The 27,620-nt window shown below is 41.2% G+C and overlaps 1 protein-coding gene across 1 annotated transcript in view; it reads left to right on the forward strand.

Annotated features, from left to right (window-relative positions):
* The window catches only part of DLG5 (discs large MAGUK scaffold protein 5), a 3,463,687-nt gene extending 3,436,372 nt beyond the window's left edge, over positions 1 to 27,315 (forward strand). Inside the window, exon 34 of the mRNA XM_044055764.1 lies at positions 24,591 to 27,315. Coding sequence (XP_043911699.1) covers positions 24,591 to 24,694 — 104 coding nt within the window. The 3' untranslated portion in view covers positions 24,695 to 27,315. The remainder of the gene's footprint in view (positions 1 to 24,590) is intronic.
* Positions 27,316 to 27,620: the final 305 nt, after the last annotated feature.

Raw genomic sequence — 27,620 nt, forward strand, 5'->3', positions numbered from 1 at the left:
AGGACATTTTAGAGGCAGCTACTTGTAGTTCAGTGCACACCTTTACAAAGCACTATCATCTGCCACTCTACTCTAAATCCAGGGCAGGCTTTGCCACTGCAGTTCTGCAGGGTCTCATAGCCGCTCCTAATGCTATTTAGCTCCAGCCTCCCAACCACCAACCATAGCCTTGGGAATCTACCCAAATGTAATGACTGCAACACTGAAACCTGAAGAACATAGTACAGTTGTGTACACTTACCATAAATGTAGATGTTCGAGTGTATTCACTGTTGCAGTCCAGGTTACCCACCCACCATCCCCACTTTTCTTCTGATGGAACCTATCTTTCCTTCTCTGATTTATGCAACCTATGTAGTGTATTTGCTTGTGGATGAAGGTAAAGTTATAGTGCTGCATGTTATTTTATATATAAATTTTGTCTACTCTTTTTAAGGGGCACCTGACATGACATCTGGGACAAGAAAAACTAAAGAAAATGGCATTGGCTGCTTCTTTTATACCCCTGACGACCTGGCGTCAGGGAAGGGGCGACAACAGCTGATGCAGGACCCAAGACTTTGGAATTCAGGCCGACTGAGGGCATCCTGCCAGCAGGATTACCCAAATGTAATGACTGCAACAGTGAATACACTCGAACATCTACATTTATGGTAAGTGTACACAACTGTACTTTCTTTTGGATATGGGGATATCCATGCATTTGTTTGCGTGTTCGTACAGTGCATTGGTATATGATTCAGTGGTCATGCAAGGATTCTTCATTTGCATGGGTGCTGTGAAGTTAGCCACCTCTGTTCTTAGGAGCCCAAAGTTAGCTTTGGAGAAGTTTTTCATGGTGGTGACCTTTGCAAGGGTGGGATAGGGGGTGGAAGGGATGTGGTTTCCAAGATGATTAGTTTGTGGTCAGATCTAACCAGGAAGGAGTTGACTGTTGGTATAGAGCAATGGTCGCCCATGTTAGTAATGACCAGGTGAAGGATGTTGCTACCTCTAGTGGGGGCATATTAAACATATATTAAAACATTGCATAAATGTGTACAGTATCAAAACTAGTATACATACAAATCATGTGAGCAGTTTTTGTATTACAATGAGCTTAGATAGTAAAGGCAGTATGTAATCAAGATTTTAATGCTTTGGGTACTGAACCCCATTTTGTATACAAGAAACAGTGAAACTTGAGAAGTTTGTTGGAACATGACAAAAATAATTATACTTGCCTGTCATAAACAGGACAAAGGGTATCTGTCAGTGCGGAGGATTTATTTAATGTTATTTTATAGATTTTGCCAATTTTAATATAACGCATGAAGATCATACCTATGGCAGTTCTTTATACACTATATGGTTGTAACAGGTGTGCGATTTATGTGGATAGCTGCGTAACATCCAGGATTTCCAGGACTCCGCTGAAAACAGACACTTGTTGTCTAGTCAGACTCTCCTGTCAAATAAATGTTAAATAAAAATAAAATAAATGAACATGTATTTTTGATGTTGGAAAGGAATTACAAGATTTGCAAACAGGATTCAAGAACACATATTGGCTATTTAAAAAAGTAAGGACAATGTTAATGCTGTTTTCAAATATAATTTTAAGAAGTTGTGTTTTTCATCATGGCAGATTGTGTAAGTAATACGTAGATTTTAACAGACTTTTAATTGAAGAAATGCAGTGGCAGTTATTGGCTGTCAACAAAGTCCCGGGTCTCAGTGACGCAATGGATATCAAATGTATTTTTTCATCTCTACTTGCAAAGTGAATTTTATCGTTTATAGGTTTGGATTTTATTATGTTGCAGTTCCATAAGTTTGCTTATTTGTAGTTATTTAATCATATGATAAGTTTTAAGACATGACTTTTTGATAGCATTTAATTGTATAATGCGTGATATTTCATTCGGTTGTTCTTGTGATTATAGAATGAAAGTTGTTAATTTTTTTTTTAATACATCTATAGTCTTGGACAAGTGTCTTTATTTTTGAGTTAGGCTTTTCATTCTTACTCTCTTTGAAACACGTTTTATTGAAATCCAGAGATTTCTTCATTTTGTGAATACTCACTCCCTAGTGCAGATTGCCCCTGCCTCCACCTAGGTATTAACCCTCTTAGCCTTATATTTACAACTGCTTTACCACCTGTTCCAAACCACTTGTCTCTACCTCCTTGTTAAATTCTGGTCATCCAGCTGATACCTTCACCCTCATTAAAAGCCTCCCTATTCAAAATAATAGTACAGACTTTTGAAATCTTTCTAAAGCCAACTTTTTACTACTTATATTCTGGAATAGCATAACTGGAATATGCAATGCATAACAACCAAATTTGTCTTAAGAGTTTAAAAACAAAAATTACTCCAAACCCCAGCACTCATTGACTCACCTATGTGAATATTTAATAGAGTCGAATACTTTTATTTGTAACCATAACATGAACTTCATCAGAACTGAACACAAAAATAATTACAAATGTAAATACTCCAGAGAAGTAATCACATGACAAAAAACCATCAAAAGCAGTGCCTGCAAAACAATACATATTTATCTATAAAATGTAAGTCATTGCCAGCTAGGAAATAAACTTTTAAAGTAAGCAGTTTAAAAATGTATTATTTTTAGGCACTGCTATTGGTGTTTTACCACCATAATTAAGCACGTTACTTAAAAAGCACAAAAGCACTGTGAGTGGTCTACCTTTGAAGCTTTATCAACTTGAATAGGACAAGACAGCTTGCAGTATTGGTCTGATTAACACAATAACATGATCAGCACAATTAGCAATAAGTTAATTGGTTTATCGCTCAGCCCCATGTAGCCCAAGTAATGTTACTAGTAGCGTCCCCCAAGGTTTAGCTTTGAGTGCCCTCCTATTTAGCATTTTCTTTTCAGAGATAAAATTGCTGATACATCTGAGGAGGAGCGACATTGTATATGCACCAAAAACTTCTGCATCCGTTCAGGTGTAAAATAAAAATATCTACAAAGTGACGATATAAACATATGTCAACATTGTATTCTGATACTAGAAAAGGAGGAGCTACATTGTATATGCACCAAAAACTTCTGCATCCGTTCAGGTGTAAAATAAAAATATCTACAAAGCAACGATATAAACATATGTCAACATTGTATTCTGACACTAGAAAAGGAGGAGCGACATTGTATATGCACCAAAAACTTCTGCATCCGTTCAGGTGTAAAATAAAAATATCTACAAAGCGACGATATAAACATATGTCAACTTTGTATTCTGACACTAGAAAAGGAGGAGCTACATTGTATATGCACCAAAAACTTCTGCATCCATTCAGGTGTAAAATAAAAATATCTACAAAGCGACGATATAAACATATGTCAACATTGTATTCTGACACTAGAAAAGGAGGCGCGACATTGTATATGCACCAAAAACTTCTGCATCCGTTCAGGTGTAAAATAAAAATATCTACAAAGCAACGATATAAACATATGTCGACATTGTATTCTGACACTAGAAAAGGAGGAGCGACATTGTATATGCACCAAAAACTTCTGCATCCGTTCAGGTGTAAAATAAAAATATCTACAAAGCGACGATATAAACATATGTCAACATTGTATTCTGACACTAGAAAAGGAGGAGCTACATTGTATATGCACCAAAAACTTCTGCATCCGTTCAGGTGTAAAATAAAAATATCTACAAAGCGACGATATAAACATATGTCAACATTGTATTCTGACACTATAACATTATTCATTTCCCATTGGTCCATGACCATATTACCATAGCTATTGGCACAAGATGTGCCCATAGCTACGCCAGATAGTTGCAGATAGTATTGATTATCAAATACAAATGCATTATATTGCAACACTCTCCAAATAAAAAACAAAGTAAATCAATGAGACCCTTGTGATATACACTATATTGCTGAAAAAAAAATCATCATCTCAACTCCTCCTATGTTCAGAATTGCAGTAAATAAGGATTTAACATCAATGGTAACCATAAAATATCTACCAGTTTTAGGTAGACTGCAAGTATACTCATATAAATCTTTACAAAAATGCTTGGTGTCTCGTAAAACATATTGATAATTATCCAATACCAGGCGCAGGAATTTTTCAACATATATCGAAGCAGGTTCAGTAATCCAGCCACAGTCATTCTGAAAGGGGGGAATAATAGGATGTTTATGAATTTTAGGCATCCCATATAAACAAGGAATGACTGGTTCATTCACACTTAAAAATTCCAGTATATCCTTTGTTATGTTACCATTCAAATGACATTTGTACAGACTGTTTTTAAAACATTCACTCAAAAACTCAATGTCTTCATGCACAATATGTATTACCATCTTTAAGCATATTATTAATAGAATCCTAGTAAACTTCGGTGTCCATTACCACCACAAAACCTCCCTTATCAGCAGGACGGATTAAAATATCACAGTCAAATCTAAGGTTATGTGAAGCATTCCTCTCATCAACAGTCATATTAAAAAAATCTCTTACTTCTGTGGTTTGAAAAAGATCTTCTGCTTGGTTTCACAACAAAGAACAGGCCCTATTTTGGTGAGGTCCAAATGGAGAGGTAAGCCAGCAAGTAAAGGAGAATATTATTGCTGAAATTGAATTCATCCTCAAGTCTTGGTGAGTATGTTTGCGAGTTGGACCCTGTTTTTTGTTTTTTTTTTAAACCAGATCTCACCAAGATAACACTGATACATAGACTGTATTTATGTAGCATATATCATGGACAGAAGTAGTTTAAAAATTAAAAAAAGAGAGCTGGGTGCACTAGACCCAGGATAAAAAAGTGCCCAATCCTGGTAGGCACACTGGGGCCAGGACTGAAAAAGTTGACAATGTAGAGTCCTTAAAATATGGAACATTCCTACAATGTGACCAGGCCAGGCCCAGGGGGAGGATGGCCCCCCCTGCTGTAGAAGGAAGTAATAGTCCACAAAAATCACAAAAACAGATAGGCCAAAGAAGAGCCATAAAGACAATAAAGTGGACTTTTGAGGAAAAGAAAGAAATTATGTATTGTTACTATTATGCAGAAAGTCCAGAATTTCCAGACACAAGATGTACAAAATGATAGAGAGAGAAATTAGAGGAAAGAAAATACTTCCACAAAAACTGTCAGAATCTTCAAATTAAAAAAAAATGTATTCACTAATGCAACAGATTTGTGAAAAACAGTATATTGTCTGTTTGGAAAAAGAAGCATCTGAGTAAGTGCGAAAATATAAACAACAAAACCTGAGATTTTTGAAAAGTATAAAAAAGAAATATGGACATGAGAACGAAAGCCAAATTAATCAATATAAAAAAGGCAGCCCCAAAGATATTCGAAGAGAAATACAGGCAAAGGCACCCAGGTTACCACCTGTCCCACTTTGAGAGGGACAGTCCCTCTTTGGGCAGTTGTGTCCTGACAAAAAATATTAAAAAGGGCAAATGTCCTGAGATTGTAGGACATAATTATGTCCCATATTTTATGTAATAGTTGCATAAAATAGTTATTTCTGTATCTAAAATACCTAAATGTTACAAGAAACATAATAAGCAACTAAACTGCTGCAAGAATAAGCTTTTATTTAGGAAAAAAGTTAAGTTCTATCCTTTGTACTGACCGTGGGTATGTGTCGGTCTGTAAAATCTGATGTGTGTCCCGAAAATGTCCCACTTTGGCCATTTGAAAAGGTGGCAACCGTACACCCAGATATGAAAAATTTCACAAAAAAAATAATATCACAAAGGGAATGTAGAAAAGATGAGTAAAGTAGAAGTTAAAAAATAGAAGTTGAAGTTATGGAGTGCCTGCAAAGTGAAGGATTTGGTGTAGAAGGTCTAACATTGGTTGCATCACAGCATGATGGAGCGAGTCCCCAAAGTAAGGAGTAGCAGGAAGATCAGGAGACATCTGAAAAAGAAATAAGGCATGGGAAAGGAAAAGATGTAATATGGTTTAATGTTTATGCAAAAGAGAAAGCAAAACTAACCAATACAACAAGAGCAGCACCAAAGATATTTGAAGAAAATACAGGCAAAGGAATCTGGACGTGGGAAACTTTACAATACAAAAAAAAATAAGAAGACAAAGAGGAAAAGTAGAAAAGGAGGTTAGTAATGCAGAAGTTAAAGAAATAGAAACTGAGGTTATGGAGTACCTGCGAAGTGAAGGATTCAGTGTAGACATTTTAATTCAGAAAGCACCACAACAGGATAGAGCAGTGGATATCCAGATTAAGGTGAAACCAGTGGAATGGGAAGCAATTGGTCAAGTGCCATATGAAGACATTTTGGAGCCTTCCACAGGAAACCAGTATAACCGTTCACTTGAAGCTGGACAGCAAAGGAAGGAACAGGAAACTGTGGAAACTCTGATGCAGTCAATGTTGAGGAGTGATAGGCCAGGGAGTTCCCATATGACAGAGAAACGGATGACACAGGATGAAATTGAAGAAAATGTGCCACAGGAAGATGTTATAGAACTTTCGATAGAATGCCTGCAGGAAATGGAAAACAAAAAATGTGCCCTCAGGTTAGAAGAAAATGAGCTAAGAGAAGAGTTGTTTGATTTAATAGACATAGATAGATATATTAAGATCAATGAAAGAAATAGACTGAAGGTGGTCAATAAAACCCAGAAAGTCAGAAGTTTGATAAAACAAATGAACACAGTTATTAGGGCTATCCATAGAGATGCATGCGCTGTAAGAGACGTAAACAGGATTGCAACTAAATTAATAACTGATAAGGTTTTATCACAAGAACACAGGGTAGTGAGGGAAAGGAAGGGGCAAAATTGAATACCATCATGGAAGTATCGAACACAGAAAACTATAAAGCAGTAAAGACAAGAAGTGTCACTGTTAAAAGAATATAGAAGAAGGAACAGATCAACAAAAATATTAAGAAAGATACATGATAAAAGCAATACTCAGTATTAGAACACACCAGGATCTTTCATGCACTGTCACAAATAAACTAAAAATCTCAGCACATGCGGAAAAACTTAGAAGATACATAGATAAATATAAAGGAAAAGTAAAAAATAAGCAATTTATTGATGACTCAAAAAAGATTTATAGAGAATTGATAAACAAGGTAAAAGGAATTGAATGACCATCAAAAAAAAGAAGAAAAAGATACATTTCGGAGAAGTATCTGTGAAGATCCTGTGGAATGTAACAAAGATGCTAAATGGATAGAATAAGAAGTTTAATGGTACAGAGTGAAGAGATTCTTGGAGCCCTCACAGAAATCCAACAAGGTTCGGAGCCTCCTAAGCTAATTCAGGAGGATGTCACCCCAAAAAAGAAAAAACAAAAACTCAAACACATGATGTCACTGTCTTCATCCAAGGAAAAACACTGGTATGACTTCTCTCAAGGGCTTTTCAAGGCACTCATGTCCCTGAAGCCCCCTCCCTTTTTGACTTCTCAAACCATACCTCATAAGCAGGCATTGGATTCCTCTTCCACTGATGAGGAACTGGAAAGGGATTCATACGTCTCACTAAATTACTTGTGCCCATTACATTGTCCAGAACATATTTCCTCAGATGGAGACTTCACTTCTCCAGTCTCATCTTGGACGAGGCTTCCTTTGGAGAAGCCTTACAGAGCACGAAGAAACATTTCAAATAGTAGTCTAGACAAGTGTCTGAGGTGCAAAAAAAATATTACAATTTATTGGAGATGGGCACTCCTGCTCTCCCTCCACTCTCACCTGTGTCAGAGACTCACCTGGATGCCTTTCAGTCTGAATTCCTCAGCCCCTAATTCTCGGCCCCCTGCACCAAAAAGACAAGATAGGATGTTCTTCGTGTTTCACTGTTGCAGTCATTACATTTGTGTAATCTGCTGGCAGGTTGCCCTCAGTCGGCCTGAATTCCAAAGTCTTGGGTCCTGCGTCGGTTGCTGTCTCCTCTTCCATGACGTCAGGCCGTCAGGGGTATAAAACATGCAGCCGGCGCCATTTTCTTTAGTCTTTCTTGCTGCGCGGTGCCTGAAGCAGAAGCATTTTGCAAGTGCCGGTCGGACGACTACTGAAATATTCGAGTTTGAGTTTCAGAACCGAAGTCTTCACTAAAGCTAAGGACCCCGTTGGAGAAACTTTTTTCTTGCTCCATACCGATGTCAGAAAAAGTTAATAATTGTATTACTTGTGGGAAGCAAATACCTCAAAAGGATTTCCATTCATACTGTATTCCTTGCCTAGGCCCTGATCACAATGTGCCTGGCTGTTGGTTTTATGCTAGATTTAACCAACGCACTATTAAGCGTCGGTATATTTTTGCCTCAAAGTATTTTGGAAACAGATTTAACTACCCAGAAATGTCGTCGGATAGCAATCCGACTACAGGACTACATAAAAAACGCAAAGAAAAGGACAGAGAAAGGCAGTCGAGATCCAAAACTGACGACAAAGCTTCTCCTGAGCCATCACCAGTACTCAGTGAGGTGCTTTCGCAGCCCCTGATACCCGCTACCTTCGAGTCGCAGGCCTCTACCGACTCCCATGTGGAGTCCGGCATGCTGCAAGATACTCAAGGTATTGGACCGATGGATATATCTCCCTTGGATGGGTCCGGAGCCGCTGAGCAGTCACCGGCTTCTGAGGGTGTATTCAGACCTCAACATTTGTATATCAAACCGACGAAAGCTGTAAAAGACCAAAGCAACTTCTAAAGCTAATACACTGATGCATGAGCCACGTACTCAGGCCTCTATGCCTAACAAACAGATGATCAAAATGGCTGAAGACCTTATTACCTTGATCAGGGGTACTCATCCCCCTCCAGATAAGAGGCCTAGGCAAGACACTGATTATGAATCTTCAGATCAGGTTTCTATGTCTTCTGATTCCTCTTCTGATCAGGAATTGTCTATACCTCCCTATGAGGATTTTGATGCAGAGGAGTCTATATCATCTGCTTCTCCTCCTGGGGATTATTCATTTGGGGAAACCTTGCATACTTTGAGGGAGCTTTTTCACTGGGAGAGTCAAGACTTCTCAGAATCAAAAAAGAGGCTCAGGGATTTCCTTCTTCTCCCTCAGCACTGGCCTTTGGCCATTCCCCCTGTTTTAGACATTGTGGGTTATGTGTTTTCAGAGTCCAGCTTGACCCCTGACTCCTTACCTCCGGCTCCCAGTAAGCCTGACAGATATTACAGGGTCCCTGACTCACATAAATTTCTATTTAGAAACCCTGCTGCTGATCCTGAAACTATTTCACAGGGTCCAAAGGGTATTAAGGCCTCAACAGCAAAAAATCCTACCCCCTCTGACAGAGATTCAAGGGCACTGGACAGATGGGGAAAAAAGGTTTATACATCTGCTACCTTGGCAGTCAGAGCCTTAAACTGTCAATTTCATATGCTTAAGTATCAACAACATGTTATGGGACTGCTGAAACAGAAAATGATGTTGATTTCTGAATGTGCACAAAATAAAGAATTGCAGGAATTATTGCATGCAGCTGAACAGGTTGCAAAGCATACTTTGCAGTGTGGTTTTGACTCCTTAGAGGCCTCCTGCAGGGCCGCAGTTACTGGATCTGTGATTATTAGGCATGCCTGGCTAAAGGAACAAAATTTGCCTGATCATGTTAAAGCTAAATTGCTGGATGCACCTTTACAGCATGATACTCTGTATGGTATTAAGGCAGAAGATGTTTTAAAGAAAATGGAAGACAAAGCTAAGTCTATGCAAACTGTTAAAGACTTCTTACAAGTGCAGCCACCAAGATTCAGTAGACACTGGCCTACAAAAAATTGGTCCTTTCCTGTGTCAGATAGAGCTCAAAGGGGCAAATCCAGATGCCCAAAGGGTTCCAGATACCAAGCGCAAGATTCATACAGGTCAAAGCAATGGGGCGCATCTACCTCCAAATCAGGAGGAGATAAAGTGCAAACCTACATAAAACAGTCCCAGTGACTTCCCTCTGCCTACACCAAGCACTTATCTTTTGGCAGCACCCCTAGGGAGAAAATTAGCACTTTTTGCTCAAAATTGGCAGTTAATAAGCCAGGACAAGTGGGTACTAAACATAGTATCACAGGGATACAGATTCCATTTCCACACTCTGCCAATGACACATGTTTGGCCAAATCTGCCCAAAAATCAATGGGCAGAGGCACAGAAACAGGTTATGTCCCTCATGGATATGGGGGCCGTTCAACCAGTACCAGAACAGGAAAAAGGACAAGGTTTTTACTCAATACTGTTCCTGGTACCCAGAAAGGACAAGGCCTGGTGGTCAATACTGGATTTATCAATTTTGAACGCATACCTGGACATTCCAAAATTCAAAATGCTGACTTTGCAGCAGCTTCTGCCCATGCTGGGCAAGAAAGCTTGGCTGGTGACATTAGACCTCAAAGAGGCATACCTGCATGTCCCAATAAGACAATCATGCAGAAGATACCTCAGATTCAAGGCTAGCTTAATGCATTACCAATTCTCTGCACTACCCTTTGGCTTATCTACTGCGCCCAGGGTCTTCACAATGTGCCTGGCACCAGTAATTGCATTTTGCAAACAAAATTATACAAATTTACCCTTACTTGGACAACTGTCTCATTCAAGCAGAGAGCAAGGACATTCTTCTTCAACACCTGGCATTTGTGATAAGGCTTCTAACATGCCTAGGGTACGCAATAAACGAAAATAAATCACAACTGGTACCCTCTCAAAAGATAACATTCCTGGGTGCAAGCTTGAATACAACAGCCCAGATGGCTTACCTCAAGCCAGACAAGAAAAGGCAACTGACTACTTACTTCAAACTGATGGCAACAAAAACCCAGTTATCTGCAAGACAAATTCTGCAGGCTTTGGGCTTCATGGCATCCTGCATCCTACTGATTCCATATGCAAGACTGCATATGAGAAAACTTCAGTGGTACCTAAAAAGTTTATGGAGTCAACATGCTCACAGTCTGGAAACAATGATTCCTCTCATACCCTGCCTACAACAGGAATTTCTATGGTGGGCAAAGGCATGTCACCAGAACATGGGACGGGCCTTCACTCTACCCCCTGCCAGCCAAACCTTAACAACAGACGCATCAGATTATGCCTGGGGGGCCCACATGGCAGGAAGATGCATTCAGGGCATATGGACCCCAAAACAAATGCATCTACATATCAACCAGAAAGAGATGCTAGCTGTTCAAAATGCCCCAACAGCATTCAAGGACTTACTTCATCCAGGACAACTACTGATAAAGACGGACAACGCCACAGTCATGTGGTATATAAACAAGCAAGGGGGCACACACTCATATCCCCTTTGCAGATTAGCCATGGCACTGTGGGACACAGCTTTGATCTACCAAATACATCTTCAAGCTCAATTCCTGCCAGGGAAGCAAAATACTCTGGCAGACGATTTAAGCTTATGGACCCTCACGAGTGGAAACTAAATCCACAAGTCTTCAGCATAATAACAGAGAAATGGGGGAGCCCAGACATAGATCTATTTGCCTCTCCTCAAAATTATTAATTGAAAAGATTCTGCACAAGGACTTATCACAGACAAGCATGGAAAGTGGATGCCCTATCCTTCAGTTGGAAAAACCTGTCAGTTTACGCCTTTCCTCCTCTGCCTCTTCTTCCCAAGGTCCTCCTAAAAGTCAGACAAGAGAATCCAAAGATGATACTAATTGCCCCGGACTGGCCCCGCAATACTGGTACCCAGTCCTAAGGAACTTGTCTCAATACCCAGCTTGGGCCTTACCTCAAAGACCTCAACTACTGTCCCAGCAAAACAATCCGATCCTGCACAATCAATTCCAGACACTGAACCTGGCGATATGGCTGATCATGTAGTTATACAAACAACTCCTCTCAGTAAAGCTGTGATGGATGTCATTTTGGAAGCCAGAAGGCCTAGTACTAGAAAATCTTATGCTGATAAATGGAAGAGATTCTGTGCTTGGAGTCAAGCACAAGGAACTGGTACAGCAGAACCAAATATTCCTCAGATATTACAATACTTAACTGAGATGCTTGACAAAGGCCTATCTTTCTCATCAATTAAAATCCATGCCTTTGCCATTTTGGCTCATTACAATACAGAGCCACCAATCTTTTCTCATCCTTTACTAAAGCAGTATCTCAGAGGAGCCAAAAATATAAGGCCTCCTAGAAGATCACCATTACCTGCATGGGACCTCAATTATGTATTGGAAAAGCTCACCCTGCCTCCATTTGAACCAGCTGCTACAGCTGATATAAAGTTCTTATCATGGAAAACAGCTCTGCTACTAGCAATTACTTCAGCAAGAAGAGTTTCAGAGCTACAGGCCCTCATGGCTGTAGAGCCTTTTATCATGTTTTACCCAGACAGGGTGTCTCTGAGGACAAATCCTACTTTTATGCCTAAGGTGGTTTCCAGTGTGGCTCCTAACCAAACAAATAATCTGCCAACCTTTTATCCAAATCCGCAGAACAAGAGGGAGAGAATTCTGCATTCCTTGGACATACACAGACAGCTAAGATTCTACTTGAGCAGGACTAAAGCTCTAAGAAAAACTGAGCAATTACTAGTGACATATGTTGCAGGATCAGAAGGCAAGGCTATTTCAAAGCAGACAATTTCAAAGTGGATAAGCCACTGCATCCGTTTCTGCTACTTACACCATGGTAAACCTGTGCCCAAGGGCATTAGGTCTCATTCCACCAGAGCAGCAGCTACTTCAGCAGCCTTTCTCAGAGGAATAACAACCAAAGACATTCTAGAGGCTGCTACTTGGAGTTCTCTTTGCACCTTTACAAAGCATTATAATTTGCATCTCTAAGTCCAGGGCAGGCTTTGCCAGTGCAGTTCTGCAGGGCCTTATAGCCGCACCTAATGCTGTTTAGCTCCAGCCTCCCAACCATATCTTTGGGATTCTAACCAAATGTAATGACTGCAGCAGTGAAACATGAAGAGCATAGTACAGTTGTGTACACTTACCATAAATGTAGATGTTCGAGTGTATTCACTGTTGCAATCCAGGTTACCCTCCCGCCATCCCCCTTTCATTCTGGAGTTTATCTTTCCTTCTCTATCTTCTACAACCTATGTGGTGTATTTGCTTGTAGATGAAGGTAAAGTTTATATTTATGCATGTATATATATATATATATATATATATATATATATATATATATATATATATATATATATATGGTTCCCATTCAGAAGCCTGAAACATCATAAGCCTGAAAATCAAAATCCTGAAACCAAAAGCCTGAAAATTCAGAATCCTGAAAACTCAAAATCCTGAAAGCCCAAAATCCTGAAACTCAAAATCCTGAAAACACAAAATAGACATACTGATGTCATTGTGGCTTTGCTATTGTTAGCCCTGTGGTGTTAGGTCATGCGTTGGGGTCAGGTAAGTGTGCGTTGGTTTTATTTTAGGTTAGGGGCGGTTTAAGTGAGTTAGGTTAGGCAGGTTAGGCATGTATGCAATAGTGACAAATATTGGGGTTAGGGGCGGTTTAAGTGAGTTAGGTTAGGCGGTCAGGTGAGTGTGTGATAGTGACGGACCTTAGGGTTAGGGTCAGGGTCAGTTGGTAGATATTAGTGTCTTTATAGTGACATATTAGCATTATTTGTGTTTTCAGGATTTTGAGTTTCAGGATTTTGGTCTTTCAGGATTTTGGGCTTTCAGGATTTTGAGTTTTCAGGATTCTGAATTTTCAGGCTTTTGGTTTCAGGATTTTGATTTTCAGGCTTATGATGTTTCAGGCTTCTGAATGGGAACCATATATATATATATATATATATATATATATATATATATATATATATATTTTTTTTTTTTTTTTTGGCTACCTTTTTGGGGGCACCTGACATCTGGGGCAAGAACAACTAAAGAAAATGGCGTCAGCTGCATGTTTTATACCCCCGACGACCTGACATCATGGAAGAGGAGACAGCAACCGATGCAGGACCCAAGACTTTGGAATTCAGGCCGACTGAGGGTAACCTGCCAGCAGATTACCCAAATGTAATGACTGCAACAGTGAATACACTCGAACATCTACATTTATGGTAAGTGTACACAACTGTACTTTCTCCAAAGTTCCTGATGAACATAAGTACCTATACAAAAAATCTTGAAAAATGGCAAAGAATTCCACTGAAGCCAGTAAAAGAAACCGTCTCCAGCATTAGTCTAGATTAATTAAACTATACAAAAATCCTGTGACAGATCTAGCTACAGTCTCTGTAGCTTTGGACAAACCTTCCAAGTTACTCCCTGGCACCAAAGTTCTTTCTAATGACAAAGGTAGTCGAGCAGTGGACAGGTGGGGCAAGAAATTTTACACTTCTTCCATGCTAGCCTTTAGGGCCATTAATTATCAAACTCCAATGACCAAATTCTTACTCTCCAACCTACAGTCCTTGATCAAGACTGTCACAGAGCCACAGACTCCAGATTCAAAACAGCTCATGCAGTCTTTAGTGGCCCAGGCTTCTCAAATCACTAAGAACAGTATTAAATGTAGCTATGATGCTATGGATGCCTCTTCCAGGGTTGCTGCCACTGTATCAGTGATTGGAAGGTATGCCTGGTTAAGGACCCAACCTATCCCTGAAGATTTAAAATGTAAGATTTTAGACTCTCCCTTAGGTAACCATCTCCTTTTTGGTCCACAACCAGTTAGTCTGTTTAAGGCTTTGCAGGAGCAGGTCAAAGCTATATAAGATTGTTGCTAATCCTGATGTCCACTATTCCCAGGTACCATAGAAATTATTTAGCTTAATCCCCCTCTTTCGCTAAGAGAAACTAGACCCTCTCATAGACAAAGAAAAGCTAAGAAGAGAAGATTTCCAAAGAGAACTCAGAGGGATACTTCTTCTAGGAGGCCTCAGTTTAGTAGCAGGCCACTGGACTATTTTCCAGTCCTTGCCTCCAGTCCCACCCTGCCACTCCACACTCAAAAAGACTTTCGCTCTCTCCTTTCCTGTCTGGGAAACAGTAACCTCAGACAAGTGGGTACTAACCATTATCAAGGAGAGTTACTCCATGTCCTGGGAGAACAGTCCAACTCCAGGGGGTATCCCTCCACCTCTACCAAACAGGTACGTCTCATACAGCCCATTGTTCAAGATTTCTTATCTCAGAGAACCATAGATGTAGTTCCCACATCCTGTACAGGAAAGAGTTTTCATTCCAGGCTCTTCCTGATTCCCAGAAAGGAGCGTCATTGAGGCCCATCTTGAATCTCACCAGGTTGAACACTTTCCTGAGAGTGCCTTCCTTAAAAATGCTGTCCCTACAAAGTCTTTTATCTTTTCTACTCCCTCAGACTTTCATGGTATCCTTAGACTTAAAAGATGCTTACTTGCATAATCCCATCTGCTCTGCCCTCAGAAAATGTCTCTGTTTTTTTGCTGGATCATCATTTTTTTTAACTTTACTGCTTTGCCGTTTGTTTTTTCTGTGGCTCCAGGGGTGCTCACAAAGTGTCTGTCCCCAGTAGTGGCTTTCTGTAGCACTCACAGTATTCAGATTTTCCTTTACCTGGATGACCTTCTACTCCAAGCTCTATCCATGGATATTCTTCTAAAGTACCTTCATTACATAATACAAATTTTGACCCTGCTGGCGTTCACTATCAACTACAGAAAATCCCAACTCACCTCTTCCCAGCAACTGACATTCCTTGGGTACCATCTAGACACATCTTCCATGCATGCCTCCATTTGTCGAGAGAAGGTCACTTCTTCAAGCCCTACAGACCTTCTCACATCTTTTGAAACCAGGCAGTCTTCTGGTGAACACCGATAACACATAGTAATGTACATAAACAACGAGGTGCACAATCCTGTCCTCTGTGCAAACTAGCACTGGAGGTTTGGCATGTATCCTTTCAAACGAATCTGGTTCTCTCAGCTACATACATTCCCCTCCCAAGTGAATGTGTCGGCAGATTCTCTAAGCAAAGACTGGGAAGATCCGCAAGAATGGTCATTGAACATTGAACACAGAGGTGTTCAAAACCATTATTCTCAGATGAGGACCCCTCAGGTGGACTTCTGTGCCTGTCCTGAAATCTACCAGCTTCCACTGTTGTGCATAAACCTTCTCATTCTGGCCAGGACAACAGTGGTTTGCTGTCCTGCTTCACCTGTCAAAAGGAACGTTCTGGAGAATTTGTCTAAAATCAGACCTAATCATCCAACAGAAAAGGCTGCTCCTTCACCCCAATCTCATTTCTCTCATCCTGACCTTTTGGATGATTTTAATCCCTACCAGAGAGTTTTTTCTGGCGAGGTGATGCAGATTCTACAAGAAGCCAGAAAACCTAACACAAGAAAGTCTTAATGACCAGGTGGAAAAGATTTTTCATCTGGTGCTTTAAACAAACACTCCAACCCCTTTTAACAGACATTCTTACAGTCCTACAATACTTGTGTGATCTTTTACACTCAGGGTTGCCCATTCTTCCATTAAAACCCACTTATCGGCCATTAACACCGTAAAATTCTGCTTTGGGAAACAGTGCTCCTCTTTGCATTGACTTCACCCCGCAGGGTCTCAGAACTACAGACTGTCATGGCCATTCCTCCTTTCCTCATCTTCCACGAAGATATGGTAAGCCTCAGGGCTAGTCCATCCTTCATGCCAGAAGTGGTCAGTGAAGTTAATACCAACCAAGCTATCAACCTGCTTACCTTCGTCCCAGATACCCAGAATAGGGGGGAAAGAATACTGCACTCTTCGGACATTCACAGGCAGCTGAGGTTTTACCTGGATAAAACTAAGGGTGTTAGAAAAGCAAATCAGTTGTTTCTTTCATGGAGTCCAGATTAGGACAACCAATTTTCAAACAGTCTTTTGCCTCCTGGATCTCAAAGGCTATTTTCTTCTGCTTTGCTGTTCTCACTATGGAATTACTGTACCTTACTGTCCAAAAGCCCACTGCACTTCAGCAGTAGCTTCCTCACATGCTCTCTACAAAGATGTTGCCACCAGGTCCATTTTAGAAGCAGCCATCTAGTCGTCTGCTCACACCTTCACAAAACAGTACAAGTTGGATGCTTTCTTAAGATCCTTGACAGTGTTTGCCAGAACCATTCTGTCTGGCCTCTTGGACTTTTACCCTTCCAATTCCTTTTAACCATTCATCCTATTTCTCTACAGCTCTGGGAATCACTCATCCGTTAAGAATACTGCAACAGTGAATCAGTCATGACATAGCACAGTTGTGTAAGAACTAACCATAACATTAAATGTCCTACTTAGCACTGTTGCAGTACAGTGCAGGTTCAGATAGAATGCAAATGATCCTACTGGCTATTTTTGATTTTAATTTGAGTATATAAAGAGCAATTGGACTTGATTAAGTTATCTGATGAAGTCTCACTATTGAAGTGGACGAAAACGCATTGTTTTGCTAAAGCGTTTATATGTGGATTACTTATTGAAGATTCAAATAAAGTACGGGTTTTACTGTTGGTGCGCAGTTTCCATTTTTTTGGACTTACTGTTGCAGTACTCCTTCCCTCCCACCTATCCTCCTTTCTTTACTCGTTCACCTAGCATTGGCAGTAACACTTCACCTTTCCTACACACACAAGCACATTCTACATCACAGGATCTTATTTTCAGAGGTAGAACTTGCTTACCCTGTGCAACTTCCTTGGTCTTCTTCAGGCTGATGCAGGCTTGTAGATAGTCTGAGGATCTCATATGTATGTCTGCTTTTATATCCCGGTGCTTCAAGCTGAGGTTATCTCCCAGGCATACATAGTACAAAGTTAAAGCTTTGTTATCCTGGCCAGATGTCAGTGAGCAAAACCTCATCTGTTAAGAGTAGTGCAACAGTGATCAGTGGGACATCTACTGTTAAGTTCATTCACAACTTTACTTTTTCTTCAAAGGATGTTTAAAAATGTAAATAGTAAATGTTGTCAGGCCTAGAAAGAATATGCATTTCTGCTTAGAAGTGATTGTTTCACTGTTTTTAAAATGTTGTGACATAAAATAACATTGAAATTGCTTTGATTTCATTATAATTTATAATGAAACTAGAAGCCGTAAGAAAGTTGTCTCTAGTTTCATGACAATGTCAAGAGCATATGTGAAACCATTGAGAGACCAGGATCAGGAATAGCCATTAAAAGCTATTAGTAGTGTGGTAACAGCCTTCTTGAAAATGGTCAGTAGTAGAAGAGTTAATGTTTTTCATTACAACAGGGACTTAACAGTTGTATGTAAACTGACCTTCCAGAGTTTGTGATTTGCATTCGATCCACTTGGTAAACTGTAAATCTACCATTATAGGGCTGTTTCCCTGAAAGAGTAAGGGCAGTTACGTGGTAAACTTCCCTTTTGGACAGCACATTGAAAGTATTTTATAATTTTGGTCTATGGTTAAATTTTATAGCAGTTGTTCAAAATGTCTTACATATGTAAAGGTATTCAGTATGCATTGTTTTTCTGTAATGTGTTTGTTTTTAATAGGTAATGTTAAGTTGTCATCCTCGCCTTCATTCTTGCTGAATGGGTTCGGAGCCGATCCTCGGCTCCGACTCTGCCTATACTATAGCTCGAGAGCTATTTTTACCGGCTCGAGGCAGTCCTATATCCCACAATACCATGCGCTAACTCCCCAGATCTCGTTTTCCGCTTCGCTGCGAGGTTGCGTTTTTACCGGCTCAGGTCAGTTAAGAACTTTTTCTGTAGTTTTTTAGGTAAAAGGTTAGATTTCCCTATCTAATTATATTCCCACTGTATAACCTAATCCTTAAATCTTATTAGCTTAAAATTTTGTTAAGCCCTTCCCCTTTTTTTTTTTTTAGTCAAACTTATAGACGGGCCTTCGGGCCTTAGCTTTTCTATAGTTTTTCCTATAGTTCCGCTTTTTAGTGTGTGGAGTGTGAGTTGAGTGCTGACTGTGTTGACTCTTAGTGTCTACCATAATGTCTAAAGACACTAAGATTTCAGGATTCAAGAAGTGTGACTCGTGCTGTCAGAAGATGTCTCTGACAGACGGTCACACTTCTTGTGTCTATTGTTTAGGACCCTTGCACCTGCAGGACTCTTGTTCCGTTTGTCACGGATTTAGTTCAAGAGTCCTGCAGGAGCGCTGTAATAAATTGATTTTGAGGTGCTTATTGAAGCCCGACGACTCCCCGTCTAAGTCTGGCTCGGGGAAGTCGCCCAACCCCGCCAAACCCTCGTCTCCAGCTTCTGAGTCGACGGCTGGCAGAACCGAAAGTGCTCCGACATCGGCTCTGGCCGGATCCGATGCGAGCAAGACTTTGCCCTCTCCGAAACCCTTTTCGGAGCCGACAACAGCGCGCAAGCACTCTAGATCGCCCTCAGTAGAGTCTGTTCGATCGGCTCCAGCATCGCCCTTACTGTTGGAGCAGAGTCATAGGACTCATTCTTCCAGGTCTTCCAGACTGTCCGACCATGACATTGAGAGGGTGATCAGTAGACTCCTCAAGTCCCAGGCACTGGCCCAAATAATTCAAAGCCCATCTCATCAGACTGTGGCTCCCTCGTTACCACTTTCGATTCCTCCTCCGACTATTCAGTTGAGTTCGGAGCCGGAGTTTGTCGGAACCGGGACCTTGCCCACGTCGGAGCCAATACTACCACCTTCGGCTCCAACGTCGTTGGCTCCGACCTCTTCATTGGTGCCATCCGTGGAGAGGTCCGGGCGCCGAGACTACATCATCGGCTCCGAGGGGGCGAGTGGCATCGGACCCATGTCCGACCCCGTTCTCCCTCTCGGAGCGTCGGCTCTGGTTAGTTCGGCCTCGACATCATTCTTGGAGCCTTCTCTGTCTGCGCCGGGGGTGGTCCTGGTATCCTCGGAGCCAGGGCTGTCTTCGGTGCCTGATAGCAGAGCCTTTGAGGTGATGAGGAGCGTGCTGGATCCTGTGTCCGCTCCAAGGTTGGTTCCTTCAGCTCCTCCCTCTACAGTGCCTGTTACAGTCTCTGGTCATCCTCTTGAAACTGATAGCAGAGATCCAAAGCGCAGGGTACCCACTTTGGGTGTCTCTTCCTCGTCCGAGGCCTCCCTGAAGTTTCAGGGGAACCCCCTAAGAAAAGAAAGTGCAAGAGGAAGCACGTAGACTCCCCCGAGTCTCTCACTTCGGACACCGACTTGGATGAGTCGGAGGGTTCCCCGAGATTCCCCCTCTGAAGATGTCTCCTTTTCAGACATCCTAGAGATCCTGAAACAGAGGGGGAATTGGTCCACCCTCAAACACTCCGAGGACGAGTCGGTTTACCTTGACGCTTTTGGGAATTAGCTGATCCTTCTGTACCTGTTCATCCTCCTAACAAAGACTCTAGGACTATGGACGGGTACGGTAAGCGGACATTTGCTTCAGCGACCTTTGCCATGCGGTCGCTGAACTATTTATGTCATTTCACCCGCCTTCAGAGAGATTTGCTCAAGGAACTGGGTGAAACCATACAGGATCCTTCTGCTGCGGGGTATCAGGACAAGATTAACTCCCATCTGGCTACCCTGAATTCCATTGCCAGCTCCTCCATGTGGCTTATCTCTTATGCAGCCGATGGAGCGAGTAGGGCTGCAGGCACAGGTGTTGCATTGAGACGTCACACCTGGATGCGACTCTGTAATTTTGCTGATCCCTTCAAGGCGTCCTTCACCAACACCCCCTTTGATGGTTCAGAGTTGTTTGGACCTCAGGTGAAGACTACCCTCACCAGGTGCGAGCAAGATGGTAAGACTCTGTCTGCCATGGCAGTCCACTTTTCCACACCATCTAGACCATACCCTAAAGGTCAGAAGGGTGGAAAGATGTGGTTCCGCAAACCACAGGGAGTCGCGCCTGCCGCACGTGGTGAACCTCCCCCCAGAGGCAGAGAGGGGAACAATAATAGACGCCGCCCTAGGGGCAGAGGGGGTCCACAGAACCAGGGTTCCAGGGAATCCTTCCCTGACCAACCCTTTCAGCATCCCTGAGAAGCTGCCCGACTGTCCACCTTCGGAGGCAGTCGGGGGAAGATTATCTCTGTACCCGGAAACCTGGCAATCCCTCTCTCAAGACAAATGGGTACAGTCGATCATATCTGAGGGTTACAAAATCCCCTTCATTTCCCCACCGATTCAATCGCTGAGACCCCTCCCAGACGTGCCACCCGCACAGAGGGGTCAGGCACAGCTAGAGATAAAAAAGCTGTTAGAAAAAAAGAGTCATCCAGGCAGTCCCAGCAGACCAGCTAGGATCCGGAAATTACTCCAGGTTCCTTTTGGTACCAAAAAAGACAGGAGACTGGAGACCCATTTTGGACCTCAGCAGACTGAACAAGTCTGTGCAGAAGACAAAATTCCGGATGGTAACGCTGCAGTCCATTCTGCCCTTCTTGGGCAGAGACAACTGGATGTGCTCGTTAGACCTTCAGGACACGTACTATCATGTAAACATACACAGGTGCTCCAGGAGGTTTCTCCGCTTCCGGCTGGGGGCCAGTCATTACCAATTCAGAGCCCTGCCCTTTGGTCTCACCACAGCCCCCCGGGTGTTCACCAAATGTTTGGCAGTGGGTCACGGCTCATCTGAGACAAAAAAGATTCCAGGTGTTTCCATATTTAGACGACTGGCTCATTACCGCTACCACCAAGCAGCATCTTATCATAGCCAGGGATTACACCATTCGCATTTGCAACAAACTAGGTATTTCCATAAATTTCGCAAAATCCTCCTTGTCGCCTTGTCAATGTATAAACTTCATAGGCGCCGTGTTAAACACCACAGAAATGTCTGCAACATTACCACCTCAGAGAGTGACAGACATACGGCGGAATGTTCAGTTTCTGTTTCAGTCCAACAGAATTCAAGTCAAGTTAGTACTGAAAACATTAGGCCTCATGGCAGCGGCAATTCTCCTTCTCCCCTTAGCCCACTTCCACATGAGAATTCTCCAGTGGATGCTTTTTTCTCAGTGGTCCTATCAACGGCTCCCAATGACTCACAACATTTTGATAACCCCAACTTGCAAAAAACACCTCTCCTGGTGGATGGTCTCCCCTCAACTTCTTCAGGCAGACCCTTTGTTCTTCCCCCTCCAGTTGCCACGGTGACAACGGATGCCTCCCTGATCGGGTGGGCGGGCACTATCAGGGCAGGACTGTCCAGGGCACATGGCAACAATTAGAATGCCACCTGCACATAAATGTCCTGGAGATGAGAGCAGTGCTTTTATCGTTGCAGGCCCTTCAGGACTCTCTTCCCACGGGGACTATAGCAGTTCAAACGGACAATATGTCTGTAGTGTAGTGTGGTACATAAACAAGCAGGGCGGAACAAAGTCCTACCCCCTATGTCGAGAAGCACTCAGACTTTGGCAGTGGGCGATCTCCTCTCAGCGGTTTCTGATAGCAACGCACATCCTCGGGAGGTCCAACGTCATAGCAGACAGACTGAGCAGAACAATTCTCATGCCTCATGAGTGGTCTCTAAATCAAGCGGTAGCAGAGAGAATTTTCCAGAAGTGGGGCCAGCCTTGCTGCGACCTTTTCGCAACACCTCAAAACAGCAAGTGCCTCAACTTCTTCACACTCTTCCCTCTACCAGGCCATCCCCCCAGAGACGCTCTTGTCCGCGATTGGCCACGGGATCTTCTATACGCTTTTCCCCCCTTTCCGTTGATTCCGCAGTTAATTCAGAAAGCAACCGCATTGATATCCAAAATGATCCTCATTGCCCCGTACTGGCCTCGATAAGTATGGTTTCCGTTCCTGCACCGTCATCTACTGGAACAGCCCTGGCATCTGGAACCATTTCCAGACCTTTTGACCCTTCTGACAGGCAAGCTGCACCAGTCTCTTCACTCCCTCAATCTCACAGCTTGGTTGCTCCACTTCCAACCTTAGCCAGGCTTCCCTTTATTTCTCTTCCTGTCCATGATATCATTCTTGCCTCCCATAAGTCCAATACTAGGAAGACTTATGCGAGTAAATGGAAGCGTTTTTCTTTCTGGGCAGAAGCTAGGTCCTTAGATCCTTTTAATGCACCAATTCATAAAGTTCTAGATTTTCTAGCTGAGCTTTTTCATTTAGGGTCGTTGTCGGCCACTATCAGAGTACAACTAGCGGCCATTGCCAATTTTCATGTAGGGCTCTCGGAAACCAATATAATTTCACATAAACTCTGTAAAGCTTTCCTCAAGGGCATCTTCTTGCTCAGACCTCCCATTAAGGATTCTCCTCCACAATGGGATCTAAATTTAGTGTTAACTTCATTAATTCTCCCTCCCTTTGAGCCTGCACCTTGTTCCCTCAAGCTTCTCTCTTGGAAAACTCTGTTTTTGGTGGCTATAACATCTGCCAGAAGGGTGTCAGAACTACAGGCCTTGTCTGTCCGTCCCCCTTATTTGGTTTTTCATAAAGACAGGGTAGCTCTCAGAACGAATCCTTCCTTCTTACCAAAAGTCTCGTCTGAATCAAATCTGAACCACACCATTGACTTGCCTGTTTTCTTCCCAAATTATTCAAACAGGGCTGAACAGAAACTACATTCCTTGGATGTTCATCGTCAACTGCGGTATTATCTAGACAGGACAAAACAGTTCAGAAAGTCAGAACAGCTCTTCCTCTCATGCTGAAGGAAAGAAAGGACTTCCGGTATCAAAGGTAACTCTTTCCAGATGGTTAGCATCCATCATTACCTTTGTCTACAAGTTGAGAAACAAACATCTTCCTTCAAGACCTAAGGCTCATTCAACCAGGGCGCTATCAACCTCAACAGCCTTTCAAGCAAGGTTACCATTAGATGCCATTTGTGCAGCAGCTACATGGGCTTCTCAACATACTTTTATTACCCATTACAAACTTGATATAGCCTCCAGAAATAGAGCTGACTTTGGTTCCACCGTACTCAGGAGTCTGTTCCGTTGAGCCACCCAGGACCAAGGTGCTAGGGACGCTGTCCCATCCAGCAAGAATGAAGGCAAGAATGACAACTTAACATTAAGAAGTTATGTTCTTACCATAACGTTCCATGTTAGTTGTCTTCTTCTCGCCTTCTTTCTTGTGTCCCTCCCTCCTGCCCCCTAGCCTGGACAGACTTGAAGGTCTCTGAGTCCTTGTCTTCTTGACGCATAGTTATCCAGGGTTATCCGTATCATGAGTTTTACCAGCAGGAAGATCATATCTTTATATAAAGGCTTATTTTTTGGTAACAATAAAACTATACTATGTGTTAGCTGCCAACGAGATCTGGGGAGTTAGCGCATGGTATTGTGGGATATAGGACTGCCTCAAGCTGGTAAAAATAGCTCTCGAGCTATAGTATAGGCCGTCGGAGCCGAGGATCGGCTCCGAACCCATCCAGCAAGAAAGAAGGCGAGAAGAAGACAACTAACATGGAACGTTATGGTAGGTACATAACTTCTTATTATACTGTTACTTCTCTTAGAAATTCTCATTACAGCTAAATCATGTGTGTTGTTGACATTTCTTGCTTTACAAAGGTGTGTCTTTGTGTTTAATTACAAAATAAATTATTGTTGCACAGTTTTTCAAAAGATAAGCAGTAAATGTTATTCATTTGCTCTCATTAGTAATGCATTTGAGTATCCATGTTTTCACAGGTGTTGTCCAGGGAGGACATCTTATGTATATTTGCACTCAGATAATGACAATTGTTGAACAAGAGCAAAACAGAGTATTGTGGATTCCAGCAGGTTGTCTCTGATGTGCCCCTGTACTTGGAGATTCTTTTCAAATGCACGTAGCACAAGATGATGTTGAGCCTTTCCACTGACTCATGGGATTGATTTAGTGTCGATGAAGGAGCCAGGTACTCAACAGTATCCATGTGGCACAACGTAACGCAGCTGGTTTTAAGACATTTTCTGATGCTTATCAAGTTAAATGAAGGTTCAGCACATTTGTCTTGACTTTTACCTTAACAGCGAATATACCTGGTACCGCGCTGACTCAGTTTCCTACAGGAAGTAAAGAAATGAGGATTCAGTTAAGCAGTAGCAGCACGCGTTTACAGAAGTAATTGTCATTCCTTCCATTGGTTTACTTGAATATTTGTCTTTTACTTTTTCTAGTTTAATTTTCTTCCTGTAAAATCCCATCTGAACAGAATGGATTAAGCACACTCCTGAAAGGACAGTTTTTTTTTTGTTTTTTTTTTTAATTTGGCACGTTATATAGTGCAGTAATTATTTGGAAAATGTAAAATGCAGTAGTATATAGATTGTAAGATAAATAATGCAGTACTTAATTAGGTGTTGTGTCAGTCATACTGTTGTCACTTTAAAGCAGCAGTTAAAGAAAAAATGTACCTCTGCCTACCAGACATCTTCGGCATTTACTATTATTTTGTACCCATTTCATCTTGCATCCTTGGAAAGATTTATTCACAAATATTCTGTTATTTTCCATTATAAAACTATATCTGATTATCTATGTTTAAGTTACAAGATATATACGGTTTTCATAACCAAGAAGGTAAATTTACATTGTATTCCATGGAAGTGTCTGTAAGAGTAGATTTGGCAGTTACATAAATATCTTTGTGAATTTTTTTGTCAAAGATGAATTTCTAATTTAAGTGTAAGCATTTCTTAAATGGGGACATTGAGGTGGGAAGAGAACACACTTGGAAAATCCAATCTGAGCTGAAGCAAAAAACGGCAACAAAAAGGTTCAAAGTATATCTGTATTATTGAAAATAAAAGATTGAGGGCTGTTGTCTGCTTATAACATAAGACTTCTTCAGATTGTGAAGAACTGGGGCATTGCCCCTTGCTTTCATGAGTGTCACCCCACATATTACATTCCAAAGCCTTTGGATTTGATGAGCTTTTCATCACTGTTAAACGTGGTATTGGATATTGTCCAAGAAGCATAACAAAAACATTCATAGGACTCACAAATTTGTTACTGTCCAAGTCTTGACACTTCGCTCTGCATGCTGTTTGGTTGTATTCAAGAATGATATGAGCCCAGCTGCTGCATATTTATTTTCTCTGTTAAAAAGGCATATTACATTGACTTTTACACTTTGGTTCCTTTACTATCATATTTTTTTACATTTATTTATTTATATTTTTATTTTAACATTTTGATTGTGCCATGAATCATTTATGTTTTTGCTTTTTAAATTCCAGTTTTGTTTCTCCACCTCATTTGGCTTAGAGTATATTGCCAACTATACAGTGATATGTTGTTAAATATTAATCATCACATTAAGAAAAATGCTTCACTGTACAGTCTGTTTTCCTTGTGGTCCTTCCAGGTTTGGAAATGAATAGTTTGTAACACAACAAGCCTTTTGTTTAGTGTAGGAAACCATTTCAGATTTGTACATATAAAAGTGAGGGGGGAAATTTGGTGCAGTCCTGTACAGGGCAGACCACTCTTTTTTATACTCTTTAGTCTATCTTATTATTTTTCTGCATGAATACAATATTTTAAACACCTTAATGTGTGTGAGTGATGTGATTGTTAGCATATGATAGACGCATAGTGCTGTATTGGGGCTGTTAGACATCTGTGAGCAGCTACCTGGGCCTGGCGTATCACTCTTTTCCTTCTTGGTTCATGTAAATAAAACGTGATGGTGCAGTTTTGTAGGGTAAATCTTGAGTTTTGTTCTTTGTGTAGCAGATGAGTTTTAATTTAACAAGAAAAACATAGTCAGTTTAGTATATTTTAAGTCATTGGGGCATGGTAAATTGGTAGTATTGCCACTGTTGTAGAAGTGAAAATGTCCTTACTGTTTTTTTTTTTTTTTTTGATGTGCCAAACCTCATTCTGTCATTTGGTCCATTTTCATTTTGCACTTGTTGTTCTGTACTCATTTCATAGATTTGTGTTTGGTTCTTCATGAATTTCGTGTTTTTTTTAACAGGTACTGTACTGCTTTTTGTCTTATGACTTGTCAGTGTAACTAAATCATGTGCCGTGTTGACATTTCATTGCCTTACTTTTGTATTTTACACGAAAGTTGTAAACTCTTATTTGTTTGTGTTTAATTTCAAAAGGGATTATCCTTGCACAGTTCTTCAAAAGAAAATTATTGCTAAATTTAGCAGTTGCATTACAGAGTTTATAGTTAAAGTACTAAGATTTAAGGTCTATTTTGACAATAGTAGCTTAACATTCTTTTCACTTGAGGGACAACACTATTTTCAAAAAAAAAGTTTGTAAGTTTAATAGAATGGTACAAATGAAAACCGACAGGTACTGTTGCTTTCTGGGTTTTCTGTACAACAGTGAGAGTTATCACTGCATTGAAATAAAAAATTAATAATTGGTACAGAATGAAAAATAAAGGTCAGTTTCTAGAAATTCTAACTTTGCTTTTTGTGTCAATTTTTTGTGATACTGTAACTAGTTCTGCGATGATATTTTGAAATTCTTCAAAGTTTTCAAACAGTTGGAACCTGCCTTGCCTGCTCTCTTTCTTCTGGCAGTTGACTCCTAGCATCTGGGTGTTAACTACTTAAACATTTGTCATTCTGGCATTTTAGTCACATTTTCAGGGTGGACTGAAAACCCCTGTGTTTGCTTATGACAGAGCATGTACTACTTGCGTCATCCCATCCCACATCCAGAATGTGTTTCATTGCCTTCTACCCATTGGCTGTTGAAGTAAACTT

Source organism: Protopterus annectens, chromosome 14.part0 (assembly GCF_019279795.1).
Source record: "Protopterus annectens isolate FY-2018-M chromosome 14.part0, PAN1.0, whole genome shotgun sequence".
NCBI classification, from domain to species: Eukaryota; Metazoa; Chordata; order Ceratodontiformes; family Protopteridae; genus Protopterus; species Protopterus annectens.